The 23,786-nt window shown below is 43.2% G+C and overlaps 1 protein-coding gene across 1 annotated transcript in view; it reads right to left on the bottom strand.

The window, feature by feature from the left end:
* The window catches only part of PTPN3 (protein tyrosine phosphatase non-receptor type 3), a 486,371-nt gene that overhangs the window by 202,832 nt on the left and 259,753 nt on the right, over window positions 1-23,786 (bottom strand). Inside the window, exon 10 of the mRNA XM_069730487.1 lies at window positions 3,048-3,136. Coding sequence (XP_069586588.1) covers window positions 3,048-3,136 — 89 coding nt within the window. The remainder of the gene's footprint in view (window positions 1-3,047; window positions 3,137-23,786) is intronic.

The following is a 23,786-nucleotide window of genomic DNA, read 5'->3' as shown; positions in this document are numbered from 1 at the left end:
GCATAAAAAACACAAAAAAACGCATGCGGATTTCTGGCAGAAATGTCCGGTTTTTGTCAGGAAAATTTCTGCAAGAAATTCTGACGTGTGCACATACCCTAAGTATCAGCCTTCTATTGGCAGCAGCATACACCCACGGTCTGTGTCCCCTAATGAGGCGAAGGAGAAATCTATGGTATTATAATTCTACTTTTGTGGATGAGATTTTTTTTAAATCTGAAGGTATGGAGAAAATATGCAGCGTTAATTCACTGGTGCTGTGAATTTTAATAAGCAGAAAGTTACTTAACCTTCCAAGAAATATTAAACTACCGTATTTTCCGGCGTATAAGACGACTTTTTAACCCCTAAAAATTGTCCCAAAAGTCGTGGGTCCTCTTATACGCCGGGTACGGCTGCAGGGAGCGATCCTGGATGGTTTCCAGGGTCTGAAGGATAGGAGACTCTCCTTCATGCCCTGGGATCCATATTCATGTAAAAAATAAGAATAAAAAATATGGATATACTCACCCCTCGGACGGCCCCTGCCTCTCAGCACTGCAAGCGTCTGCCTCGGTTCCTAAGAAGGCAGTGAGTGAAGGACCTTCGATGACGTCGCGGTCAGGTGACCGGGCTATAAAGTGACCCCCGTCTTATACGGCGGGTATATCCCAAATTCCATATTTTATATGGAAAAGTTGGGGATCGTCTTATACGCCCAGTCGTCTTATACACCAGAAAATACGGTAATTTGTCTGTGTCATAAAAGTTTAAGTAAATGACTATTTTACAGGAAAGGTCAAGTAAGGCAATGTTTAAGAGTATGGTAGTAAAAATGTTGCGTTCAAAAGGGCAATTTTAGGTTTTTTTTGGGTGCGTATTACATGTACTTTTTCTACAGTACATGTTTATTAAAGTTAGTTCTATGGTGTATTAAACAAAAAAAGCTATTAAAAACGTTGCGGCTTTTGAAGGATTTTTCCACATTCCCATTGCTTTACATGTGTGAAAAAATGCTGCAAAACGCTGAAAGAATTGACATGCAGATTTAAAGGGACTCTGTCACCTGAATTTGGCGGGACTGGTTTTGGGTCATATGGGCGGAGTTTTCGGGTGTTTGATTCACCCTTTCCTTACCTGCTGGCTGCATGCTGGCTGCAATATTGGATTGAAGTTCATTCTCTGTCCTCTGTAGTACACGCCTGCGCAAGGCAAGATTGCTTTGCGCAGGCGTGTACTATGGAGGACAGAGAATGAACTTCAATCCAATATTGCAGCCAGCATGCAGCCAGCAGGTAAGGAAAGGGTGAATCAAACACCCGAAAACTCCGCCCATATGACCCAAAACCAGTCCCGCCAAATTCAGGTGACAGGTTCCCTTTAAAAAACACAGTTCTCAAATTCAGTCAGTAAAAAAAACCCAAGCGTGCGCATTATTAGGCTAGGTTCACATTACGTTAATGGGTTAACGCTAGCGGACTCCGTTACATGGCGAAATTGTCGCAATTAACGCCATGCAACGGATCCGTTAGCGCACCCATTGACGGCCATGTGCTAACGGATTTCTAGCGCATCGCTAGCGCACGCCATTTTCGGCACGCGCTAGAGATGTCCCGTTAGTTTCGGACGGACCGCGAACGCTGCTTGCAGCGTCCGAGGTCCGTCCCTCGCTAGCGCAGATCGGGTATCTGCGCTAGCGGGATCGCCAAACGCGATCTCTTTTGGGACATTGCGTTAGCGCAGTCCGTAGCGCTATGCGCTAAATGGACTGCCCTAATGCAATGTGAACCTAGCCTTAGATTTCTGACATCTCATGGCTTTTGCTGGTACTGTAAAAACAGCAGCTTTTAATTTGCATAAAAAAGCACAGAAAATATATGCTGCAAAAACGCTGCTTGCATGTGAATATGCAAAACTCTCTTGAAAGTAAGCATGCATCACGGAGAGAGGGATGACGGGAGTTATACTTAGTGGGCGAGTTGAGAAAGGGGCAATATGAAGAGTAAAGGGGAGCATCACTAGCAGGACAAAAACTGAACATATGAGGTTCAGCTTATTCACAAGTAACTGTAAATAAGCCTACGTGTTTGAATACGGAGAGACTTTTCAGTCAAAGATCAGGGTAAAGCATACAAGGCTCCAATGTTGCAGCCAGACTCTGGTTCATGGTGCTTGTCATTCGGGCAGCATGAATAAAGTGCAAGGTTCTTTTTGGTCTACATTACAGTTTCAGACAATGTTCTGCCCCGGCTTCTCCAGGTCCACCGGCAAGTCTCCACGGCAGTTCTTGGCATTGACTTCAGCGCTGACGTCACATCGACACCAATCAGTACACCAAATGGCCTAGCTCACAGATTTTCCGTTACGGTGCCAACGTGACATCGGCATCACATCCAATTCCAGACACTGGGAGCAGTGGCAGACAATCTCTGATGGACCTGGGAAGGTGAGTGCAGAGCCGTTTTTTTTTTTTTTTTTAACAAAGTTTAGGCAGGCAGAACATTAACTGACAGGGACAACTCCTTTAACGCATCTTCATATCACATTAATATGTTCTACGTTTCATCAGGGGTCATTTTAATATTCAAAAACTATACCTAAATGTGCCTTTTAGTGTTCATATTTCTTGGAAGGCACAATGGCATAATGCAGCGTCAAACAAAAAATAATAATCATATCAAACAGAGCCCAAGGTTTCATCCTGTAGTCCAGTAATGTTAATTTCTTAGGATAAATCCTTCACAGTTAGTAAACAACAGCACGCACTATGACAAGTGACACATTCCTGAATTCTGCGTTTCATCCTCTATCTCCTGCTGTCTTTAGTTTACATAGCAAAAACCTGCTGACAGATTCCCTTTAACATACTACAGGAATGTACATTATTTCTGATCTATATAACCTTGAATCAAAAGTAACAGCAATAAAACCTGTGTGTAGTAAAATTTACAAAACTGCAAAAAAACATTGGCAATACTAGTACGTCAAATGTAAATTCAACATTGTTGAAAATCAATCAGCATAAAAGGTCACCATATATATATATATATTTATAAAAATGTTTTTACCAGGGATAAAAGCTGGTACAAATCAGTTTCCTATAAACTGCTATACCACCGGAGGCTATTCCAATTATTAGATCCAAGTTATGAAGATCCTAGGGAGAAAAAGTCAGCAAATAAAGTAACATTAGTGCCATTATTTAGAACGCCAGTTTAAATGCAATTGCGAATGTCCTGGATTATGCAGCCTGCGCCAATGCTACAAAAGATTGACCAATAGTTTCAGGCTTTGTTTGCACAATATTTGACACAAATTTGTAAAAAAATGTTAAAAAAAATCTTATACTTAAAAATGATAAATTACTTTTGGGCATAGGTTGATGAAAATCATGCCAGCATAACACAGACAACCATTCACTTATTTATTAAAAAGAATAGTCTAATTATTGGCCTGCAAAACTTTAAGGCATTGACATCCATTGTAGGAATAGTGGTGGGATGAAGGCTGGAATAAGTACAAAAGTAAAAAATTATCTTTTAGGGCTTGCTCTTATCTGCATGCATGAAAAAAAAAAAAAATGCTCTGCTGTTGATCCAGAAAAGTAGGATAAGGCTGCCGTCACAATAGCAGTATTTGGTCAGTATTTTACATCAGTATTTGTAAGCCAAAACCAGGAGTGGGTGATAAATTCAGAAGTGGTGCATATGATTCAATTCTACTTTTCCTCTATTTGTTCCACTCCTGGTTTTGGCTTACAAATACTGATGTAAAATACTGACCAAATACTGCTAGTGTGACGGCAGCCTAAGTGTCATGAGAGTACAATGCGATTTTTCTCAACTAGCATTCGTATGACATGTGTATGCAATGCGTTTTTAACATCAGATTTTACATATTGTCATTCTCTATATCATTGAAAGCTAGTTTACAAACTATTAAAACAACCTTATATACAGCAATAGATAGATAGGATACGATAGATAGATGTCAGTGAGGTACATAATCAGTGCTTTGTGTGTATAGATTTCTGTACTCTTACTTGGCTAATAAATTAACAAAACAGAGTGGGGTTCCCCTATTTTTAATAACCAACGAAGGGAAAGCAGACAGCTGTGAGGTGGTTTCAGTAGTCTGGGAAGGTGCCAATAAACATGGAGGCTCCCAGCCTATTAATATCAGCTTACAGCTGCCTGCTTAGCCTTTACTGGTTATTAAAAAGGAGAGAAAGCCCCCCAAAATGATGTATAATCCTCCCTATTTTTAATAAGCAGACAATTCTGGTGCTTATTCTCGGCTCTTCCTGATTGCCCTGATGCGGTGGCAATTGGGGTAATGGTTTTGGGTTTGATGTCAGCTGTGTAATGCTTCAAGCCAAAGGGTTATTTATGTCTGTCAAAGACCCTGATAATTACTCTTTTACCCATTTATTAACAAAAAAAATAATGCAAACCTTTCTGCCATAATCCATAATATGGAAGAGCGACGACGATCCCAGTCTTTTTTGTCCAGGCTATGGGAGCCACGTTGAGAGAACACCACTCCACAGACTGGAGCAGCAGCCACTGCCAGTTCTCACGCTGCGTAGAGCGAGAACCCAGCTGCTGTGAGGATCGGTGACATCTGTAAGGTTACCTCTGGAGAAACCACTAAGTGCATGGCGATACGTGTGGGGCTCATCCTCATCTGTATTTTTGCCTCATTCACGAGACAGACTGATATAATTTATGATTGTAGTTATGATATTATATTCATGACACTGTGTTTATATGACGTATATATGTTCAGTGCTTCTTTTTTCTACTTTTATCCTACATTTTCACATATAGGTGGTTTATTCACTATACTCATTTATTTATAGGAAGAATTGCATATTTCATTGGTCAATTGTACTTTATCATCTCTCTTTACCTGACCCTGACCAGTGACTAGATTTTCTTAGAACTATCCATGTACTTAAGTGATAGTAATAATATTGCATATGGTATGAGGTCATAAAATATTATAAGTAAATTATGGTGGTATACTATACTATGTTTCTTGAGTTTTTAATATTTTCTGTGGTCTGTAGAATTTATTGAGGGGCAGATGAGATTAGGTGATTGTATTTAGCCCTTTTGGCTTTTTAAATGCTTTTAATTATGTCTTGCAGTGTTTTCTTGCGGTTTAATAAAATTTATATGGAGATCCCAACAAGTTTCTACACATTATTTTTTTGATTGTATTCAGTTTATAGTATGTGTTTGGCTGATCCTAAAAATATTTACTGGTGCCTTTTGTACTTGTTGACGTCAGTAAGGTCACTGCAGGTCACAGCCACTGAACTGCAGTAACCTTCATAAATTCACCGTTTGCAGCGTGACAACTTAATGCGTAGCATGAGAACAGGCAGTTCTCATGATGTGACGAGTGATAATGTCAGTAAGGTTGCCACTAGTGATGAGCGAGTATACATTTTGCTTGGGTTTTCCCCGAGCATGCGCATGTGATCTCTGAGTATTTGTAAGTGCTCGGAGATTTAGTTTTCGTTGCCTCAGCTGCATGATTTAGAGCTGATAGACAGCTTGAATACATGTGGAGATTCCCTAGCAACCAGGCAACCCCCACATGTACTCAGGCTGGCTAGCAGCCGTAAATCATGCAGCTGAGTCAACAAAAAGTAAATCTCCGAGCAGTTGCAAATACTCAGAGACCACCCGAGAGTGCTTGGGAAAACCCGAGCAACGAGTACACTCGCTCTTCACTAGTTACCACTGACCAGCGGCTCTGAACTGCGGTAACCTTTGGGACGTCACAGATCGTCTCAACAGCCAGGCTCTTGCGCTACACAGTGCGAGTACTAGAACTGGTTTGCTGCCTCAGCCTATGGAACCGTGTTCTCTGAACAGCGCTCCATGGACTGATCGAAGCAGACAGGGATCTTCGTGGGACCTCCGTATTATGCCTGATCCCTGTGGATTACTTTTTTGGGTAATAAATGGGTAAAAGAGGGTAATTGCAGGGGAGTGCTTTTACAAACAAAGGACTTTTCCGTGTGTGTATTTCTTTCTTTTGACTATGGGGGTTAGAAAGGAGAGAGTCTGACAGACACCTCTCAGTTAGTAACTCCTGGGCTTGATATCAGCAGACATTACACAGCTGACATCAACCCTAAAACCATTACCTTAATTGCCACAGCACCAGAGCAATTAGGAAGAGCCAAAGCCAAGCACCAGAATTTGCACAACTAATGGATGCACCATTTCTGGGGCAGCTGAGGGCTGCTCTTATTAGGTTGTAAAGGGCCAATATCCATAGCCCATCCCAGTCTATTAATAGTAGCCACCAGCCATTTTCTTAGGCTTTGCTGGTTACAAAAAAAGGTCCCCCATTTTTAATAACCAGTAATGGCTAAGCAGACAGCTGTGAGGTAAAATTATTAGCCTGGGAAGATTCAGGTTTATTGGCCCCTTCCCAGACTAATAGGACCAGCTCACAGTGGTTAGCTTTCCTTTAGCTGGTTATTAAAAATAAGGAGGACCCCCAAACCATTATCATTTATTTATTGATTTAACCCCTTTACCCCAAAGGGTGGTTTGTACGTCAATGACCAGGCCAATTTTTACAATTCTGACCACTGTCCCTTTATGAGGTTATAACTCTGGAACTCTTCAACGGATCCTGGTGATTCTGACATTGTTTTCTCGTGACATATTGTACTTCATGATAGTGGTAAAATTTCTTTGATATTACCTGCGTTTATTTGTGAAAAAAACGGAAATTTGGCGAAAATTTCGCAATTTTCCAACTTTGAATTTTTATGCAATTAAACCGGATATGTCACACAAAATACTAACTAAGTAACATTTCCCACATGTCTACTTTACATCAGCACAATTTTGGAAACAATTTTTTTTTTTGTTAGGGAGTTACAAGGGTTTAAAGTTGACCAGCAATTTCTCATTTTTACAACACCATTTTTTTTTTTAGGGACCACATCGCATTTGAAGTCATTTTGAGGGGTCTATATGATAGAATGGTGTCACACTTGGGTATTTTCTAACAACTGCACCCCTCAAGGTGCTCAAAACCACATTCAAGAAGTTTATTAACCATTCAGGTGTTTCACAGGAATTTTTGGAATGTTTAAATAAAAATTAACATTTAACTTTTTTTCACAAAAAATTTACTTCAGCTCCAATTTGTTTTATTTTACCAAAGGTAACAGGAGAAAATGGACCCCAAAAGTTGTTGTACACATTGTACTAAGTACGCCGATATCCCATATGTGGGGGTAAACCACTGTGTGGGCGCATGACAGAGCTCGGAAGCGAAGGAGGGCAATTTGACTTTTCAATGCAAAATTGACAGGAATTGAGATGGGACGCCATGTTGCGTTTGGAGAGCCACTGATGTGCCTAAACATTGAAACCCCCAACAAGTGATACCATTTTGGAAAGTAGACCCCCTCCCCTAAGGAACTTATCTGGATGGTGGTGAGCACTTTGACCCACCATGGGCTTCACAGAAGTTTATAATGCAGAGCCGTAAAAATAAAACAAAAAATTTTTCCCACAAAAATGATTTTTTAGCCCCCAGTTTTGTATTTTTCCGAGGGTAACAGGAGAAATTGGACCCCAAAAGTTGTTGTCCAATTTCTCCTGAGTACGCTGATACCCCATATGTGGGGGGGGGAGGGGAACCACCGTTTGGGCGCATAGGAGGGCACGGAAGGGAAGGAGCGCCATTTGGAATGCAGACTTAGATGGAATGATCTGCAGGCGTCACATTGCGTTTGCAGAGCCCCTAATGTACCTAAAAAGTAGAAACCCCCACAATTGACACAATTTTGGAAAGTAGACCCCCTAAGAAACTCATCTAGATGTGTTGTGAGAGCTTTGAACCCCCAAGTGTTTCACTACAGTTTATAACGCAGAGCCGTGAAAATAAAAAAAAATTTTTTTCCCACAAAAATTATTTTTTAGCCCCGAGTTTTGTATTTTCCCAAGGGTAACAGGAGAAATTGGACCCCAAAAGCTGGTGTCCAATTTGGCCTGAGTACGCTGATACCCCATATGTTGGGGTAAACCCCTGTTAGGGCACACGGGAGAGCTTGGAAGGGAAGGAGCACTGTTTTACTTTTTCAACGCAGAATTGGCTGGAATTGAGATCGGACGCCATGTCGCGTTTGGAGAGCCCCTGATGTGCCTAAACAGTGGAAACCCCCCAATTATAACTGAAACTCTAATGCAAACACACCGCTAACCCTAATCCCAACGGTAACCCTAACCACACCTCTAACCCAGACACACCCCTAACCCTAGCCCTAACCCTAATGGGAAAATGGAAATAGATACATTTTTTTTATTTTTTCCTAACTAAGGGGGTGATGAAGGGGGGTTTGATTTACTTTTATAGCGGGTTATTTAGCAGATTTTTATGATTGGCAGCCGTCACACACTGAAAGACGCTTTTTATTGCAAAAAATATTTTTTGCGTTACCACATTTTGAGAGCTATAATGTTTCCATATTTGAGTCCACAGAGTCATGTGAGGTCTTGTTTTTTGCAGGAGGAGTTAAAGTTTTTATTGGTAACATTTTTGGGCACGTGACATTTTTTGATCGCTTTTTATTCCGATTTTTGTGAGGCAGAATGACCGAAAACCAGCTATTCATGAATTTCTTTTGGGAGAGGCGTTTATACCGTTCCGCGTTTGGTAAAATAGATAAAACAGTTTTATTCTTCGGGTCAGTACGATTACAGCGATACCTCATTTATATAATTTTTTTATGTTTTGGCGCTTTTGTACTATAAAAACTATTTTATAGAAAAAATAATTATTTTTGCATCGCTTTATTCTGAGGACTATAACTTTTTTATTTTTTCGCTGATGATGCTGTATGGTGGCTCTTTTTTTGCAGGACAAGATGACGTTTTCAGCAGTACCATGGTTATTTATATCCGTCTTTTTGATCGCGTGTTATTCCACTTTTTGTTTGGCATTATGAGAATAAAGCGTAGTTTTTTGCCTCTTTTTTTATTTACGGTGTTCACTAAAGGGGTTAACTAGTGATATAGTTTTATATGTGGGGTCGTTACGGACGCGGCGATACTAAATATGTTACTTTTATTGTTTTTTTTTATTTAGATAAAGAAATGTATTTATAGGAACAATATTTTTTTTGGGGGGGAGGGGGAATTTTTTTTGGAATTTTTTTTTAAATTTTTTTTACACATTGGGATTTTTTTTTTTACACTATAACACTGCCCCAGGGAAGGAGGGCATCATGTTATAGTGTAAGATCGCTGATCTGACACTTTGCTGTGCACGGTGTCAGATCAGCGATCTGACATGCACAGCTGCAGGCTTCACAGTGCCTGCTCTGAGCAGGCGCTGTGAAGCCACCTCCCTCCCTGCAGGACCCGGATGCCGCGACCATCTTGGATCCGGGCCTGCAAGGAGGAGGAGGAGGTAAGAGACCCTCGCTGCAACGCGATCACATCGCGTTGCTGCGGGGGGTCTCAGGGAAGCCCGCAGGGAGCCCCCTCCCTGCGCGATGCTTCCCTATACCGCCGGCACACCGCGATCATGTTTGATCGCGGTGTGCCGGGGGTTATTGTGCCGGGGGCGGTCCGTGACCGCTCCTGGCACATAGCGCCGGATGTCAGCTGCGATAGGCAGCTGACACCCGGCCGCGATCGGCCGCGCTCCGCCCGTGAGCGCGGCCGATCGCTATGACGTACTATCCCGTCGAGGGTCAGATAGGCCCAGGGCACCTCGACGGGATAGTACGTCTAAGGTCAGAGAGGGGTTAATAGCCAAAAACATGTAAAGAAAATTACACACGCAAAGCACTGATTATATATACACTACAGTGTAAAAGTTTAGGGTCACTTAGAAATTTCCTTATTTTTGAAAGAAAAGCACAGTTTTTTTTACCAATGAAGCTAACATTAAATGATTCAGAAATACACTCTATACATTGTTAATGTGGTAAATGACTATTCTAGCTGCAAACGTCTGGTTAGTAATGCAATATCTTCATAGGTGTATAGAGGCCCATTTCCAACAACCATCACTCCAGTGTTCTTAGGGTACTTTGTGCTTGCTAACTGTGTTAGAAGGCAAAAGGATGGTTAGAATACCTTGAAAACACTTGTGCAAGTATGTTAGCACAGCTGAAAACAGTTTGGCTGATTAGAGAAACCTACAAACCTGACCTTCCTTTGGGCTAGTTGAGAATCTGGAGCATTACATTTGTTGGTTCCATTGAACTCTCAAAATGGCCAGAAAAAAAGAGCTTTCATGTTAAACTCAACAGTCTATTCTTGTTCTTAGAAATTAAGGCTATTCCATGTGAGAAATTGCCAAGAAACTGAAGATTCCCTACAACAGTGTGTACTACTCCCTTCATTGGAGAGCACAATCAGGCTCTAACCAGAGTAGAAGGAGAAGTGGGATGACCCGCTGCATAACAGAGCAATGTGACAAGTACATTAGAATCTGTAGTTTGAGAAATCGACGCCTCACAGGTCCTCAACTGGCAGCTTCATTAAATAGTACACGCAAAATGCCAGTGTCAAAGTCTACAGTGAAGAGGCGACTCCGGGATGTTGGCCTTCAGGGCACGGTGGCAAAGAAAAAGCCATATCAGAGACTGACTAATAAAAGGAAAATATTAATATGGGCAAATATAATATGCAAATTGCCTCTTCTGAGAAAAATAGGACTTAAACTCTATAGCGCCACCTGTCGTAAGTAGCGCTCCTACAACTCACAATCAACTCTTTAACGAGTCGTGCAATATGACTTAGGATGAAAGCCAAATTAGTATCTCAATTCGCAGACACGGTGTTTCGGGCTGTTGGCCCTCGTCAGTGCGAAGCATGAGAACTAATTTGGCTAGGTGAGAGGCTCTGGACAGGGATCTAAGAGGTATCGTTTCTCCTTATGGAGAGTGACATACCATCTCTGGCTTGTCAAGGTAAGGAGGCTTAATCGCCGTGCAATGCTCCTCTGGGAAATATAATATGCAAATTGCCTCTTCTGAGAAAAAGACAAACTCTATTGCGCCACCTGTTGGAAGTAGCGATCCTACAAGTCACAATCAACTCTTTAACGAGTCGTGCAATAGGACTTAGGATAAATATGACTTAGATATGGGCAAAAGAACACAGACATTGGACAGAGAAAGATTGGAAAAAAGTGTTATGGTCAGACAAATCCAAGTTTGAGATGCTTGGATCACAGAGAAGAACATTGGTGAGACGCAGGATGCTGGAAGAGTGTCTGACGCTAACTGTCAAGCATGGTGGAGGCAAAGTGGGATATTTGTACAAGGTAAAAGGGATTTTGAATAAGGAAGGCTGTTATGGCTGGCAATCAGGCAACACAGCGTGCAGTAATCAGCGCACATACAGAGATCTGGCAATAACCCAAAACAATAGGACGAGCTCTGAGACGTGGAATCTCTGTAGACTGCAGTACCTGATCTATCCTCACACAACTGGAAGCAGCAGTGGATTGCGCCTATCAACTACCTATGCAACTCGGCACTGCCTGAGGAGCTGACTAGCCTGAAGATAGAAATACAAGCCTGACTTACCTCAGAGAAATACCCCAAAGGAATAGGCAGCCCCCACATATAATGACTGTTAGCAAGATGAAAAGACAAACGTAGGAATGAAATAGATTCAGCAAAGTGAGGCCCGATATTCTAGACAGAGCGAGGATAGCAAAGAGAACTATGCAGTCTACAAAAAAACCCTAAAACGAAAACCACGCAAAGGGGCAAAAAGACCCACCGTGCCGAACTAACAGCACGGCGGTGCACCCCTTTGCTTCTCAGAGCTTCCAGCAAAAGATAATAACAAGCTGGACAGAAAAAACAGAAAACAAACTAGAAGCACTTATCTAGCAGAGCAGCAGGCCCAAGGAAAGATGCAGTAGCTCAGATCCAACACTGGAACATTGACAAGGAGCAAGGAAGACAGACTCAGGTGGAGCTAAATAGCAAGGCAGCCAACGAGCTCACCAAAACACCTGAGGGAGGAAGCCCAGAGACTGCAATACCACTTGTGACCACAGAAGTGAACTCAGCCACAGAATTCACAACAGTACCCCCCCCTTGAGGAGGGGTCACCGAACCCTCACCAGAACCCCCAGGCCGACCAGGATGAGCCACATGAAAGGCACGAACAAGATCTGGGGCATGGACATCAGAGGCAAAAACCCAGGAATTATCTTCCTGAGCATAACCCTTCCATTTGACCAGATACTGGAGTTTCCGTCTAGAGACACGAGAATCCAAAATCTTCTCCACAATATACTCCAATTCCCCCTCCACCAAAACAGGGGCAGGAGGCTCCACAGATGGAACCATAGGTGCCACGTATCTCCTCAACAACGACCTATGGAATACATTATGTATGGAAAAGGAGTCTGGGAGGGTCAGACGAAAAGACACCGGATTGAGAATCTCAGAAATCCTATACGGACCAATAAAACGAGGTTTAAATTTAGGAGAGGAAACCTTCATAGGTATATGACGAGAAGATAACCAAACCAGATCCCCAACACGAAGTCGGGGTCCCACACGGCGTCTGCGATTAACGAAAAGCTGAGCCTTCTCCTGGGACAAGGTCAAATTGTCCACTACCTGAGTCCAGATCTGCTGCAACCTGTCCACCACATAATCCACACCAGGACAGTCCGAAGACTCAACCTGTCCTGAAGAGAAACGAGGATGGAACCCAGAATTGCAGAAAAATGGAGAGACCAAGGTAGCCGAGCTGGCCCGATTATTAAGGGCGAACTCAGCCAACGGCAAAAATGACACCCAATCATCCTGGTCAGCGGAAACAAAACATCTCAGATATGTTTCCAAGGTCTGATTGGTTCGTTCGGTCTGGCCATTAGTCTGAGGATGGAAGGCCGAGGAAAAAGATAGGTCAATGCCCATCCTACCACAAAAGGCTCGCCAGAACCTCGAGACAAACTGGGAACCTCTGTCAGAAACAATATTCTCAGGAATGCCATGTAAACGAACCACATGCTGGAAGAACAAAGGCACCAAATCAGAGGAGGAAGGCAATTTAACCAAGGGCACCAGATGGACCATTTTAGAAAAGCGATCACAGACCACCCAAATGACAGACATTTTTTGAGAAACGGGAAGGTCAGAAATGAAATCCATCGAAATATGTGTCCAAGGCCTCTTCGGGACCGGCAAGGGCAAAAGCAACCCACTGGCACGTGAACAGCAGGGCTTAGCCCTAGCACAAATTCCACAGGACTGCACAAAAGCACGCACATCCCGTGACAGAGATGGCCACCAGAAGGATCTAGCAACCAACTCCCTGGTACCAAAGATTCCTGGATGACCGGCCAGCACCGAACAATGAAGTTCAGAGATAACTTTACTAGTCCACCTATCAGGGACGAACAGTTTCTCGGCCGGACAACGATCAGGTTTATTAGCCTGAAATTTCTGCAACACTCTCCGCAAATCAGGGGAGATGGCAGACACAATGACTCCTTCCTTGAGGATACTCGCCGGCTCAGATAACCCCGGAGAGTCGGGCACAAAACTCCTAGACAGAGCATCCGCCTTCACATTTTTAGAGCCCGGAAGGTATGAAATCACAAAATCAAAACGAGCAAAAAATAACGACCAACGGGCCTGTCTAGGATTCAAGCGCTTGGCAGACTCAAGATAAGTAAGGTTCTTATGATCAGTCAAAACCACCACGCGATGCTTAGCACCCTCAAGCCAATGACGCCACTCCTCGAATGCCCACTTCATGGCCAGCAACTCTCGGTTGCCCACATCATAATTACGCTCAGCAGCAGAAAATTTCCTGGAAAAGAAAGCACATGGTTTGAACACTGAGCAACCAGAACCTCTCTGTGACAAAACCGCCCCTGCACCAATCTCAGAAGCATCAACCTCGACCTGGAACGGAAGAGAAACATCAGGTTGACACAACACAGGGGCACAGCAAAAACGACGCTTCAACTCCTGAAAAGCTTCCACGGCAGCAGAAGACCAATTAACCAAATCAGCACCCTTCTTGGTCAAATCGGTCAATGGTCTGGCAATGCTAGAAAAATTACAGATGAAGCGACGATAAAAATTAGCAAAGCCCAGGAATTTCTGCAAACTTTTTAGAGATGTCGGCTGAGTCCAATCCTGGATGGCCTGAACCTTAACCGGATCCATCTCGATAGTAGAAGGGGAAAATATGAACCCCAAAAATGAAACTTTCTGCACACCGAAGAGACACTTTGATCCCTTCACGAACAAGGAATTAGCACGCAGTACCTGGAAAACCATTCTGACTTGCTTCACATGAGACTCCCAATCATCTGAGAAGATCAAAATGTCATCCAAGTAAACAATCAAGAATTTATCCAGATACTCACGGAAAATGTCATGCATAAAAGACTGAAAAACAGATGGAGCATTGGCAAGTCCGAACGGCATCACCAGATACTCAAAATGACCCTCGGGCGTATTAAATGCCGTTTTCCATTCATCTCCCTGCCTGATTCTCACCAGATTATACGCACCACGAAGATCAATCTTAGTAAACCAACTAGCCCCCTTAATCCGAGCAAACAAGTCAGAAATCAATGGCAAGGGATACTGAAACTTAACAGTGATCTTATTAAGAAGGCGGTAATCAATACACGGTCTTAGCGAACCATCCTTCTTGGCTACAAAAAAGAACCCTGCTCCCAATGGTGACGACGATGGGCGAATATGTCCCTTCTCCAGGGACTCCTTCACATAACTGCGCATAGCGGTGTGTTCAGGTACGGACAAATTAAATAAACGACCCTTAGGGAATTTACTACCAGGAATCAAATCGATAGCACAATCACAATTCCTATGCGGAGGAAGGGCATCAGACTTGGACTCTTCAAATACATCCTGAAAGTCCGACAAGAACTCTGGGATGTCAGAAGGAATGGATGACGAAATAGACAAAAATGGAACATCACCATGTACTCCCTGACAACCCCAGCTGGTTACCGACATAGAGTTCCAATCCAATACTGGATTATGGGTTTGTAGCCATGGCAACCCCAACACGACCACATCATGCAAATTATGCAGTACCAAAAAGCGAATAACTTCCTGATGTGCAGGAGCCATGCACATGGTCAGCTGGGCCCAGTACTGAGGCTTATTCTTGGCCAGAGGTGTAGCATCAATTCCTCTCAACGGAATAGGACACCGCAAAGGCTCCAAGAAAAATCCACAACGTTTAGCATAATCCAAATCCATCAGATTCAGGGCAGCGCCTGAATCCACAAACGCCATGACAGAATATGATGACAAAGAGCACATTAAGGTAATAGACAAAAGGAATTTGGACTGTACAGTACCAATAACGGCAGAGCTATCGAACCGCCTAGTGCGTTTAGGACAATTAGAAATAGCATGAGTAGAATCACCACAATAGAAACACAGTCTGTTCAGACGTCTGTGTTCGTGCCGTTCTACTTTAGTCATAGTCCTGTCGCACTGCATAGGCTCAGGCTTACTCTCAGACAATACCGCCAGATGGTGCACAGATTTACGCTCGCGCAAGCGACGACCGATCTGAATGGCCAAGGACATAGACTCATTCAAACCAGCAGGCATAGGAAATCCCACCATTACATCCTTAAGAGCTTCAGAGAGACCCTTTCTGAACAAAGCCGCTAGTGCAGATTCATTCCACAGAGTGAGTACTGACCATTTTCTAAATTTCTGACAATATACTTCTACATCATCCTGACCCTGGCATAAAGCCAGCAGATTTTTCTCAGCTTGATCCACTGAATTAGGCTCATCGTAAAGCAATCCCAGCGCCTGGAAAAATGCATCAACATTACTCAATGCAGAATCTCCTGGTGCAAGAGAAAACGCCCAGTCCTGTGGGTCGCCGCGCAAAAAAGAAATAATAATCAAAACCTGTTGAATAGGATTACCAGAAGAATGAGGTTTCAAGGCCAAAAATAGCTTACAATTATTTCTGAAGCTCAGGAACTTAGTTCTGTCACCAAAAAACAAATCAGGAATCGGAATTCTTGGTTCTAGCATCGATTTCTGATCAATAGTATCTTGAATCTTTTGTACATTTACAACGAGATTATCCATTGAGGAGCACAGAGCCTGAATATCCATGTCCACAGCTGTGTCCTGAAGCACTCTAATGTCTAGGGGAAAAAAAAGACTGAAGACAGAGCTAAGAAAAAAAAATGATGTCAGGATTTCTTTTTTCCCTCTATTGGAAATCATTGAATGGCTCCTTGTACTGTTATGGCTGGCAATCAGGCAACACAGCGTGCAGTAATCAGCGCACATACAGAGATCTGGCAATAACCCAAAACAATAGGACGAGCTCTGAGACGTGGAATCTCTGTAGACTGCAGTACCTGATCTATCCTCACACAACTGGAAGCAGCAGTGGATTGCGCCTATCAACTACCTATGCAACTCGGCACTGCCTGAGGAGCTGACTAGCCTGAAGATAGAAATACAAGCCTGACTTACCTCAGAGAAATACCCCAAAGGAATAGGCAGCCCCCACATATAATGACTGTTAGCAAGATGAAAAGACAAACGTAGGAATGAAATAGATTCAGCAAAGTGAGGCCCGATATTCTAGACAGAGCGAGGATAGCAAAGAGAACTATGCAGTCTACAAAAAACCCTAAAACGAAAACCACGCAAAGGGGCAAAAAGACCCACCGTGCCGAACTAACAGCACGGCGGTGCACCCCTTTGCTTCTCAGAGCTTCCAGCAAAAGATAATAACAAGCTGGACAGAAAAAACAGAAAACAAACTAGAAGCACTTATCTAGCAGAGCAGCAGGCCCAAGGAAAGATGCAGTAGCTCAGATCCAACACTGGAACATTGACAAGGAGCAAGGAAGACAGACTCAGGTGGAGCTAAATAGCAAGGCAGCCAACGAGCTCACCAAAACACCTGAGGGAGGAAGCCCAGAGACTGCAATACCACTTGTGACCACAGAAGTGAACTCAGCCACAGAATTCACAACAGAAGGCTATCACTCCATTTTGCAACGCCATGCCATACCCTGTGGACAGTGCTTGATTGGAGCCAATTTCATCCTACAACAGGACAATGACCCAAAGCACACCTCCAAATTATGCAAGAACTACTAAGGAATGAAGCAGGCTGCTGGTATTCTATATGTAAAGGAGTGGCCATCGCAGTCACCAAATCTCAACACCATTAAGCAGTTGTGGGAGCAGCTTGACTGTATGGTACGCAAAAAGTGCCCATCAAGACAAACCAACTTGTGGGAGGGGCTTCTGGAAGCATGGGGTGAAATTTCTCCAGATTACCTCAGCAAGTTAACTGCGAAAATGCCAAAGGTCTGTAATGCTGTAATTGCTGCAAAGGGAACATTCTTTGACGAAAGCAAAGTTTGAAGAAAATTATTATTTCAAATAAAAATCTTTTTTTCGAACCTTTTCAATGTCTGGACTAGATTTTAAATTCATTTGGAAACTCATTTGATTATTAAAAGTATGAGTTTTCATGGAAAACACAAAATTGTCTGGGTGACCCCAAAATTTTGAGCGGTAGTGTATCTCACTGACATCTTTCTTTCTAGCTATACTATGTAGATATCTATTCTATTCTGATGGTTCGGGCGGTGAACTGAGGTGCTATATATAACAAGAGGGAAGCAGAGAGCGCTCATGGAAATGTAGACTCTGTGCAGACAGGGAATAAGTATCTAAAGGACTGTTTGGATTTAGATTGACTTCAGCCATGATGGGAATCAATGCTGTGAGACCTGAATGGACTGTGTGAGATGTTAGCACTGAGGTAAGTGATAGAGATGGTGTGGACTGTGTGAGTTATTCACATCTTCTGAGATAGGTAATTTTGTATTTTATTGGTTATTAAAGTTTTGCCCTGTCCTCCAAATATTTCTGCTTTTTTCATTTTGTTTAGTGCTCAATACAAGAGAACCAGCCAAGCGCAGTGCTTAGTAGCTTTTTCTTTGTGAGCTTGGAAGCACTTCTATTACTTCCTGGCACAAGAGTGCGATGTTTGCTCCAGATGCTCGCTCTGGACTATCGACCTCAGGGGCCGCTACCTCCTCCTCCCACAAGTCCCAAAACAGTTTAAAGTCTGGGCCTATTATGATAGGGTATGGCAAGTCCAGGACCACAGGGACGTCATGGCTTTTAATAATCGTGGGCATCTCAATGATATCCCTGGACACCAGGTAGTCCCTAGTGACCCCATGGATGCAGTGGCCTTTTATCTGGGAATCAGATGGACCAGGAGTGTGGCGCTCACCAGGGTCACCGAGCTCCCTGAATCTAGAAGTCCAGTCACTCTCTCTCCATTGACTTCCATCGAACACCTCTTGACCTCAGTTGTATACTCGGTACAGGATACCGAACATGCTCTGTTTGAACATTGTTCCCAGCAACAGTCCTTCGGCATCTTAGCTGCCGCCCCTTTTTGGACCACCATTCCTGTTTGGGTCACCACCCCTTTTCGGGACTCCGACCTCTTTTGGGCAGTCACCCCATTTTGAGACACGGCACCCTTTTGGGACACTCGCGGATGCCAACGGATTACAGAGTGTTAGAACTCCTCGAGAGCGTCACTGCAAGCCACTTCCTACATGGCTGCTCGCCTCCACGACCTCCTGGCACGATCCACAGCGGACATTTTGCACAGCTCCTGCTGTGGTCGCTCTTGGTCTTGGCATGTTCCTCCGAGCCACAGCAATATCTGGAATGAGGGTGTTGACATGCTTAGTAACCCCGCCGAGTTATAGCCAGAAGTTTTAATCTTCGTAACTCCACAGAGTTACAGCCAGATGCTTGCTTCTGCGTGCTGTTACAGGTCTATCGTTGCCCCCAGCAACAAAGCTACCAGAGCTCCCCCCCACAGGCTCCTCACCATCTGTGCACGGCAGTCTAACTGCCCCAACAGTTCCAGACAGCGTGGCTCTGCACCGCTCCGCAAGGCTCTGTCTGGCTCAGCACAGCGACGTTCCGCATTGCTCTCCAAACCTTTGCATGGCTCCGCAAGGCTCTGCACTGCTCCGCAGATTTCGTGGACTTGCAGATTTCATGGACCAGCCAATCCACAGCAAACCGCCCAGAGTTCGTGGACCTGTTGATCCACAGCAAGCCACCCGGAGTTCGTGGACCCACTGATCCACCGCAAGCACCTGCTGTACTCCTCCCAGTTACCTCCTGGCCCGATGCCTGCAGTCTAGCACCAACTGTAATTATTCTCGACTCACTGTGGACAGGGGGTACTCACTTGACTGGTTGTTGAGGCATACGCTGGGACACTCAGGGTTAAACAGTCCATTTGGTTTATTAAAACACACCATAAACAGAGTCTCATGTACTTGATAATATGCAGGACCCTGTGCACCGTCTGGCAACCGTTCGGCTCTACAGTACCCACGGTCTTTGCTGAGCCTTGGTGTGCCTAACACGTACTAGTGCCTGTTAACTGTCCGTGACGACCGCACAGGTTCCTGGATACCTCTTATCCACAGAGGTGTCCTCTCTGGAGGTATACCACAGGCCTCCTCTCTCTAGCTCAGCCTAGCCATCACTGCCCGTCCACAAACACACAGAATCCATCTTGGGTGTTCAGACACACCCCCTTGGGTGGGGTATGTAGGTGAGTGGATCCACTCATCTCTTTAAGTCACCTGGGAGCCTTCCCAATGTGTAGTAACACTCAGTAGTAGATCTCCTGAACAAAAGAAGCCCATGCTTCAATCACAAGGCCACCCTCCTCTGTGATACATACAGTCCGTTAACCACATGGCCACTCGCCATACCACAGTATGTCCTGTATGTAATCCATCTATTCTATGCTTTCAGCTCCTGCTGTCATTTTACAGTATGTGGCTGCTGAATTGCCGGTTTTTCTTAGATCGATAGATGTAATATATACATGTGTGTGTGTCACCGACATCTATATATCTATCTATTCTATGCGTATATATCTATTCTATCCAGTCACTCAATAATTTTACATTACGCGGCTGCTGAACTGCCGGCTTTTATTCTATGTAATATATATACAGTACAGACCGAAAGTTTGGACACACCTTCTCATTTAAAGATTTTTCTGTATTTTCATGACTATGAAAATTGTACATTCACACTGAAGGCATCAAAACTATGAATTAACACAGGTGGAATTATATACTTAACAAAAAAGTGTGAAACAACTGAAATTATGTCTTATATTCTAGGTTCTTCAAAGTAGCCACCTTTTGCTTTGATGACTGCTTTGCACACTCTTGGCATTCTCTTGATGAGCTTCAAGAGGTAGTCACCGGGAATGGTTTTCAATTCACAGGTGTGCCCTGTCAGGTTTAATAAGTGGGATTTCTTGCCATATAAATGGGGTTGGGACTATCAGTTGTGTTGTGCAGAAGTCTGGTGGATACACAGCTGTTAGTCCTACTGAATAGACTGTTAGAATTTGTGTTATGGCAAGAAAAAAACAGCTAAGTAAAGAAAAACGAGTGGCCATCATTACTTTAAGAAATGAAGGTCAGTCAGTCCGAAAAATTGGGAAAACATAGAAAGTGTCCCCAAGTGCAGTGGCAAAAACCATCAAGAACTATAAAGAAACTGGACTCACATGAGGACCGCCCCAGGAAAGGAAGACCAAGAGTCACCTTTGCTTCTGAGGATAAGTTTATCCAAGTCACCAGCCTCAGAAATCGCAGGTTAACAGCAGCTCAGATTAGAGACCAGGTCAATGCCACACAGAGTTCTAGCAGCAGACACATCTCTACAACAACTGTTAAGAGGAGACTTTGTGCAGCAGGCCTTCATGGTAAAATAGCTGCTAGGAAACCACTGCTAAGGACAGGCAACAAGCAGAAGAGACTTGTTTGGGCTAAAGAACACAAGGAATGGACATTAGACCAGTGGAAATCTGTGCTTTGGCCTGTTGAGTCCAAATTTGAGATCTTTGGTTCCAACCACCGTGTCTTTGTGCGACGCAGAAGAGGTGAACGGATGGACTCTACATGCCTGGTTCCCACTGTGAAGCATGGAGGAGGTGGTGTGATAGTGTGGGGAAGCTTTGCTGGTGACATTGTTGAGGATTTATTCAAAATTGAAGGCATACTGAACCAGCATGGCTACCACAGCATCTTGCAGCGGCATGTTATTCCATCTGGTTTGCGTTTAGTTGGACCATCATTTATTTTTCAACAAGACAATGACCCCAAACACACCTCCAGGCTGTGTAAGGCCTATTTGACCACGAAGGAGAGTGATGGGGTGCTACGCCAGATGACCTGGCCTCCACAGTCACCAGACCTGAACCCAATCGAGATGTTTTGGGGTGAGCTGGACTGCAGAGTAAAGGCAAAAGGGCAAACAAGTGCTAAGCATTTCTGGGAACTCCTTCACAATTGTTGGAAGACCATTCCCGGTGACTACCTCTTGAAGCTCATCAAGAGAATGCCAAGAGTGTGCAATGCAGTCATCAAAGCAAAAGGTGGCTACTTTGAAGAACCTAGAAGATAAGACATAATTTCAATTGTTTCACACTTTTTTGTTAAGTATAGAATTCCACGTGTTAATTCATAGTTTTGATGCCATCAGTGTGAATGCACAATTTTCAGTCATGAAAACACAGAAAAATCTTTAAATGAGAAGGTATGTCCAAACTTTTTGTCTGTACTGTACATATATTTACACCATGCACCAAATTATTATGCAAATTACATTTTTCTCGGATTTTCCTAAATGGTCGGTGCAAATGACAGTCTAATAAAAGTCATCACCCGTTAGAGTATACATCGAATTTTATTGAAGAAATCTCCCAATGATAACAGCATAATCTCCAAAATGAATAAAAACGCAAAATGCACTGTTCCAAATGATTAGGCCCAGTAGAATTTTTTAACATTTGATATGTTTTAAAGAACTGACAATGCTCATTTGTTGAGTTTGCAGCATTAGGAGGTCACATTCACTGAACAAAAAAGCTATTTAACTCCAAAACATCCTAACAGGCCAAGTTACATGTTAACATAGGAACCCTTCTTTGATATCACTTTCACAATTCTTGCCTCCATTGTACTTGTGAGTTTTTGGAGAGCTTCTGTTTGTATTTATTTGCATGAAGTCAGAATAGCCTCCCAGAGCTGCTGTTTTGAAGTGAACTGCCTCCCACCCTCATAGATCTTTTGCTTGATGATACTCCAAAGGTTCTCTATAGGGTTGAGGTCAGGGGAAGTTGGTGGCCACACCATGAGTTTATCTCCTTTTATGCCCATAGCAGCAAATGGCTCAGAGGTATTCTTTGCAGCATGAGATCATGCATGACAATGCACTAAGATGATTTTGCTCCTGAAGGTACGTTTCTGATTTATATACCATGTAAGAAAGATGTCAGTCAGAAACTCTATATACACTTTGTAGTTATATTTTCACATCTTCAGGAACCTTAAAGGGTCCTACCAGGTGATTCCCCATGATTCCAGCCCAAAACATGACTCCTCCACCTCTTTGCTGACGTCGCAGCCTTGTTGGGACATGGTGTCCATCCACCAACCATCCACTACTCCATCCATCTGGACCATCCAGGGTTGCTCGACACTCATCAGTAAACAAGACTGTTTGAAAATCATGTATGTCTGGGCTCACTGCAACCGTTTCTGCTTGTGAACACGGTTTAGGGGTGGCCGAAAAGTAGGTTTATGCACCACAGCAAGCCTTTGGAGTATCCTACACCTTGAGGTTCGAGGGACTCCAGAGGAACCAGCAGCTTCAAATAACTGTTTGCTAATTTGTAATGGTATTTTGGCAGCTGCTCTCTTAATCTAATGAATTTGTCTGGCAGAAACCTTCCTCATTATGCCTTTATCTGCATGAACTCTGTTTGTGCTCTGTTTCAGTCACAAATCTCTTCACAGTATGATGATCACACTTAAGTTTTCGTGAAATATCTAATGTTTTCATACCTTTTCCAAGGCATTGGATTATTTAACCCTCTTCAGCAGCAGAGAGATCCTTTTTATTTCCCATATTGCTTAAAACCTGTGCCCTGCTTAATAATGTGGAACATCATTTTCAAGTAGTTTTCCCATTAATTATAATCACCCGGAAAACTAATTATAACGTGTTTAAGATTAATTTCAGTGATCCATTGAGCCCTGAGACACAATACCATCCACAAGTTTATTTGAAAAATAAAACAATTAAATCTTTATGACACTTAAATCCAATTTGCATAATAATTTGGAACATGGTGTATATATTTTTATACATACAGTGGGGCAAAAAAGTATTTAGTCAGTCAGCAATAGTGCAAGTTCCACCACTTAAAAAGATGAGAGGCGTCTGTAATTTACATCATAGGTAGACCTCAACTATGTGAGACAAACTGAGAAAAAAAAAATCCAGAAAATCACATTGTCTGCTTTTTTAAGATTTTATTTGCATATTATGGTGGAAAATAAGTATTTGGTCAGAAACAAAATTTCATCTCAATACTTTGTAATATATCCTTTGTTGGCAATGACAGAGGTCAAACGTTTTCTGTAAGTCTTCACAAGGTTGCCACACACTGTTGTTGGTATGTTGGCCCATTCCTCCATGCAGATCTCCTCTAGAGCAGTGATGTTTTTGGCTTTTCGCTTGGCAACACGGACTTTCAACTCCCTCCAAAGGTTTTCTATAGGGTTGAGATCCGGAGACTGGCTAGGCCACTCCAGGACCTTGAAATGCTTCTTACGAAGCTACTCCTTCGTTGCCCTGGCGGTGTGCTTTGGATCAC

This window comes from Ranitomeya imitator, chromosome 6 (assembly GCF_032444005.1).
Source record: "Ranitomeya imitator isolate aRanImi1 chromosome 6, aRanImi1.pri, whole genome shotgun sequence".
In the NCBI taxonomy this organism is placed as follows: Eukaryota; Metazoa; Chordata; class Amphibia; order Anura; family Dendrobatidae; genus Ranitomeya; species Ranitomeya imitator.
This window is presented reverse-complemented; position numbering and strand designations above follow the sequence as displayed.